The sequence below is a fragment of the Pseudochaenichthys georgianus genome, chromosome 15 (genome assembly GCF_902827115.2).
Source record: "Pseudochaenichthys georgianus chromosome 15, fPseGeo1.2, whole genome shotgun sequence".
Classification (NCBI taxonomy): domain Eukaryota; kingdom Metazoa; phylum Chordata; class Actinopteri; order Perciformes; family Channichthyidae; genus Pseudochaenichthys; species Pseudochaenichthys georgianus.
The window spans coordinates 23,284,533-23,290,744 of NC_047517.1; the positions used below are offsets into that span (position 1 = coordinate 23,284,533).

General features: G+C 40.2%; 1 protein-coding gene across 1 annotated transcript; it reads left to right on the forward strand.

The window, feature by feature from the left end:
* The first annotated feature begins 14 nt into the window (after positions 1–14).
* Positions 15–5,930, forward strand: LOC117459297 (palmitoyltransferase ZDHHC13). The gene is made up of 10 exons (XM_034100041.1): positions 15–305; positions 1,112–1,247; positions 1,377–1,487; positions 1,571–1,703; positions 2,093–2,271; positions 2,442–2,515; positions 2,655–2,817; positions 2,903–2,985; positions 3,486–3,676; positions 4,481–5,930. The coding sequence occupies exons 1-10, from the start codon at positions 185–187 to the stop codon at positions 4,967–4,969; spliced, it is 1,680 nt and encodes a 559-aa protein (XP_033955932.1). The 5' UTR covers positions 15–184; the 3' UTR covers positions 4,970–5,930.
* Positions 5,931–6,212: the final 282 nt, after the last annotated feature.

The window sequence follows — 6,212 nt, forward strand, 5'->3', positions numbered from 1 at the left end:
GGCGTGGTCTGCCTCAATCAGTTTAGCACAATGAAATATTCCCGTTACTCTGCGGCGAAAGATGATATACCTTCTCACTTTACATTATGATATTGTAGCGCTTCGTCCCAAGAGCTGATTTGTGTTTCCGTTGACGTTTGCAGTCGGCGGAAGTGACAGTAGGCCGTCTCTGTCCATCATCATAATGGATCCTATCCCTATTTACTCGGATGGCGATGGAGACATATTTGACTGTATACAGACGGGAAGTATTGAACAGTGTATACAGTTCGTTGAAAATGACCGATCAATTCTCAAGGAACAAGGTAAGTTGCAATAAGATAAACAAAGATCTGGTCAGTGTTGTTGTTTTTATTAACGTCATATATGTGCGAAACTACAGGCCACTGTTTCCTTCTGTGCTCCTGTGAGCCTGTGTGTAGCCTACAGTTATTAGCCTGTAACTGTCACTGATCCGATCGTATTTCCTGATTTCCCCCATTTTAAAGCCAGAAAACTGCTGATGATATTGATTTCCAAGAGATAAACATGCTATACTTGATAGTAGAAGTACTAAAATACCTTTTGTTATTGAATGAAGTGACTAATGATGGGGTCCACGAATAGCAAGCCGCATGAATGTGTGGGAGCACATTATTTGCTCTTAATGTTTTTCATATATTGGCTTGTTTTATGTTTATTGTATTCTCTTTGCTTTTTAAAGACTGATGATTTTGAATGCCATTTTATAATGTGTTTTGTTTGCTCCACTATTTCTTAATGCTATTCATTTTTTAAATGTTTATAAAATACTTTGAATTGCCTTGTATTGAAAGGTGATAAATGATCTTGCCTTGTCTACTGTATACCTAGGTCAAATGTCTTTAGCTCACACCTTTGTCACAATCCCAACCAAAGGGAAACCTAACCCTGCTGCAGCTCCACTGTGAGATGGCCAAGCACATATCTAAATGGACAGATCATTTAATAACACTGCACAAAGTCACATTGTGCCAAAAGGAACCCAAACTCTGACCCCAGGGTTCCGAGGATCAACAGGCTGACAGGCTGTGCTTTAATGCCAGGCTTATGTTGTATACCTGCAAATCTAACTGTGTTTCTCTTCTTCCAGGCTGGGGTGGTTTCAGCCCGCTCCACTACGCTGCCCTCAATGGTAACCGTGCTTTGGTTGACTTTTTCCTTAATAATGGAGCTGACCCTAACCTGAATTCTAACGCAGGACAGACACCCTTTCATTTTGCCTGCAGGTGAGTTGTTAATTTAGGTGTCTAATGTTAAAAAAACATGCCTGGATCCTCACGTTGACAATAATGTCAATAATGTCAACCCTTTCTGTGCTTGATACGGTGTGATTAAAATTGTTTGACTTCTATTAGGCAGGGGAACATCTTTATCATACACCTAATGATGCAGTATGGAGCTGATTTGCGCCTCATAGACCTGCAGCAAAAAACATCACTGCATCATGCAGTCTCTGGAGGCAGCATGTGAGTAGAGGAAACATGTCACACTTAGTGGTTTTTGTCTGCTTCATAGTCATCCTGCACTAACTGTTGGTTATCTTTCCCAGTGTTGCAGTGCAATTTTTGTTGGAGACAGGAATGTTCCGATTCTCAGACACAGACATGTACCATGTGACGCCCCTTCACCTGGCTTCATCCACAGGCAACACTGAGCTGGTCCGTTATTTGCTCAGAGACCAGGTATGCTATAGTCTTAGCATATCACTAACTTACATGCTTCATTCAACAAACGATAAAACTCAGTCTTACATTTTTAAAGCTATATTTAGAATATATATATATGTTTAACTGAGTCACATAAAGAGGATTTGGAAGGGTAGCTATTGCTGAGTGTGTCACCCACTGATGATTACCATGCAACAATGTACTGTGACTTTACTCAAATGTTAGCTGCTTTTAGTCTATTTTAGCTCATTATTTTGGTCCTCAATCCCACACATTTACAGTACGATTAACATTTACAATGACAAAATATACATCAATTTTTTCTGCAGATGCATTTGTGAATCTGGGTCAAGAGCAGATATACTATAGCAACTGTGCAGCCCAACCCTATGTTTGTGTCTCAGAGGTGTGCAGTGGATGCAGTTGACCAGCAGGGAGCGACAGCGCTCCATGTTGCAGCAGAGCATGGCGGTGTGGAGGTGTGTTGGACACTAATGCAGAGATCCGGTTGTTGGATGCTCCATCTGAAGAACAACAGCGGCCTCACACCACTGGATCTCAGCAGACAGGGGAAAACATTTAGGTGAGCCTGCTGTCTCTATAAATCTCTGCAAAATCACTGACTACCTTCCAACCACTGCATGCGATAGTTACACTCCTCAGTACCGCAGTAGATCTCCAGTATGTTCGCATTTCATGATGACTTCTTTCTCCTGGGATCCTGATGTTGATTAATGTATTGTTTTTCTCTAGACATCAGCAACTCAACAAGCTACTCATTCGGTACATGAGGGAGCCAAAATACCACAAGCCCAAAGAGTCCAATGGTGAATATTAATGTGTACATTTGATCATGTATTTAGCAATGAAAACAAGGATGCTGACTATGATGATGCTAATAATGGCACTGTAACATGGGCTGTGTGTGTATTTATGTGTTGTTGTTTTTGTTTCTTCTCTCACCAGCTTTGTATTGCTGGACACTGTCATTTCCAACCCTAAGTGGAGCTACCATCCTGATAATAGCGACTGTGTTGCGAGGCTATGGGGGGATAACATGCACGTTGCTCTTCCCCTGGCTGGCCAGAAGCATCTTCACACAGTTCCACCGCATGACCACATACCAAAGGTTTGACAAAAATGGTTTTAATTATAAAATATGAATCACTAAGTATACATATTCTTTGTTATATCTCCATCTGTTTTTCTTCTAGGCTAGCTAACCCGGTCTACCTGGGAACACTCATAGCTGGCTTGATTCATTCCCTTGTCTGCTTCTATGGAAGAATAATGCCTAATATCCTTAACAAATGTTTCAAGTTGAGTCTCATGCCTATTTATATTTGTGTTATTTCTTGTCCTGCTAGAAGTATGACAAAACGTTCTCAATGGTGGTTGGGATGCAGTTCTGTCTTTGGTGCTTTAGCTTTAAAATGTCGTCCTTAATTTAAAAATTCCTGCAGGATAAATATTATGGTGCCAACATTGTGACCAACATTTAGTTCTGTGAGAAGTATTTCAATAGTGATAGTTTGTACTAAACTACCCATCAATAGCGTACAATCTCAGTTTCATTCATATTCAATGAATATTTAAAGTGCAACAATTTGTGTTAATTTATAAACACACTTGTAGTCCCTAAAGAATATATTTTTATTTTGGACAAGCTTTATTATGAAATCTGTCAACATGATAGTACCCTCCTAGTTTTCTAGCTTTCCAAATCATATACACTAAATTCTAAAATGTAATCAAGGATTTTGCATAATAAAAGTGTTCATCCTTAACCTTTTGAATGTGTGTGGCCGGCCAGTAATCTGGTCAACCTGTCAATGGTGCACTTCTCCCTTGTCCTGGGTTTGTTCTGTAAGATCCTGACTCAGGACCCTGGAACACTGGAAAGAGCAGACGCAGATACTCGGTTCTCCTGTATCGCTGACCTGGTGGAGAACAACGAGAGCCCTCACAGGTTCTGTCCATACTGTGAGGTAAGACATTCACACTGGTCATAGATCAGGGAGAGCCATGATATATTGCCTATGCCCCAATATGTATCTATGCATGTAGTTATACGTTTCAGTCTAGATCAAAAAATATGTAACGGTTTTGAGGTCAACAGAGACTTAAAAGCAGAGACAGACACAAAGTGAAGTCAAAAAAGATCTTTACTGTAGAACCAGGAAGTAATATCCAGGCGGTCAGCCCAAACCATGTTGATAAATCCAGACAGGGAGTCACAATATCAAAAAACAGATACTAAGTAAAAAAAAAATTGATTTTGACCATCCTGGCCCGAGTTACAGGGGGGCTGCCAAATCCAGCAGCAATAACCCCAGCTAAAGATAGGAGGATAGTCAAGGACATTGGACATACCAGAGCAGGAACTAAAGCAAAAGGAGTGGTTTGTCTTTCAAAATAAAACAGGAAATACAATATGCAGAGACAGCAGGATGTTACAGAAATGTACACCAAGCACGTTTTGCCTTGGTGTGTTTCTCCAAACAGCTCAGATGTCTTAATTCAATAATGATGTGACTTTGGGCCTTTGGGCTTCGTAATTAAATGGGATACAACGTGTATGGTCATTAGTTCGCTGCCAATTGATTACCATAACAACAATATACAACATGTGTCTGAAATGTTGGAATGAAGCACAAATCTGTGCCATGCTTTTTAAAAAGGTTTCTGATAAAGTTTAGGATGCAACATTCTCTAGAGATGAAGGTCTACATCATATAATAACTATGTTTCTCTCCCCTCCCCACCCTGTCTTTCCTCTCCTCGTACTGTAGTTATTCCAGCCTGACTACACTAAACACTGCAAGCTGTGTGACGTGTGCATCACAGACTACGACCACCACTGCCTGTTCCTCAACCGCTGCATCGGCCGTGGTAACCACCGCCTCTTCGTCTTATTCATCCTCTCCATGTTGATGGCTCACCTTCTTTTTGTATCCACGGCAACAAGTTACCTGTATGAAATGAAGTACGACGGCTTCCACCTCTGGTCATCGTGGTTTACATTGTTAGGGGATGAGTTCTGGGTCGTGTCCCTGATGGTTATGAATGCAGTGACGCTGCTTTGGGAGGTATGGCTACTCATAGAGCAGTTTGATGCTGTTTCCTCGGGAACAACTACCTACTTTGGACAGAGTGAAAGCTCAGTAAAACAGCGGTCACTAGCGCAGCGCTGGCCTATAGTGCTGTCGTTTCTGCTGGAGGGTCGAAGACGGGTGGGAAGCGGACTAATGAGAGAGGACAAAACTTCCATAGACATTTAAAACTGTCAGTTTGTACTGTGCTATCTCATTACATCGCTCACTTGCTTCTGAGTTTACAGCGACACTTGTGCGCATTCAACCTTGATAATGTCCTCTTTAGAATAAATGGCTCCGTAATGCCAGATCATGTTGTACTTGAATGTAAAACAAGCTTATATCACAATGATCTATTTAAATTCACAAAAGGCTTTAGAGTAGATTTGTTGGCAGGTTTTTCCTTAAAGGGGATAACTAGCCGTTAGAGTTTAGATGTTCACCTAGTTTTAGAGACCTCACTGAATACTTTTAAGATAACAATTAACTTGTTGGTTTACATTGTACTGTGAAAACTGCATACTTCCGAAACTGTGTTTTAGCAGGGAACGCCTCAGAATGAATGATTGTTATGTTATGTTGAATAAAATTGCCCAATGGTGTAAAGCATCATTCACAGCTCTCATAACATTAGCAGGTCCTGTGATTAGCTAGTGATAATGGTTAATATCAGGGGCACTGTTAGACTTTGTTCCTCACATAATGTCATTACCTCTCTGACCTGCTCCCAGTCATCTGAGCCATGACACTTCCTCCGCTCTCACTAATGAGATCTTTTCATGCTTTCAATTAAACACACTCATTTCCTTTGTGTCCCTCAGGACCCTATATCAAGATTATAGATGATGTTCCCCACACCCCTCAGAGGCTGGTGTGTCTGGACTTTGTGAGTGGCTACGTCACACAAAATGATGTAGTGTCTGCTGTAGTGAGTGCATGTAAGCCTGTGAGTGCTTTTACTGGATCAGTGTTATTGTATTGTATAACTGGCTGCCACTTGCTAATATACCAATACATTTTATATGTTCTAACATAATGTATCTGTGGTTTCACAGTTTCTTTTGATTTCCAGTATGAAACCTCATTTGTGCCATGACGGTTTTTTATGGTGTATGAAAAATATGCTTGATTAAATACATCACGAATATCTGCCATTAAAAACATTAAAAAAAACATGATTATCTTTTATTTCATGTGAATAGTAAAAGTCTTCATAAGATACTTTCAGATACTTTGCCTACTCCTCAGTTGATTAGTAATAAAGTAGTGCATCATATAATGTAAGCTTAACCCATTTCCTTTGTTAAACATAAATAAATGAAGGTAGTGAAGGAAAAAGTACAAGGAAAAGTTGAAATAGTTAAGTTCAAGTATGTCAACAAAGTTTACAGCTTGAGTTAATGTACTTAGATACTTTAATTGACTTTTC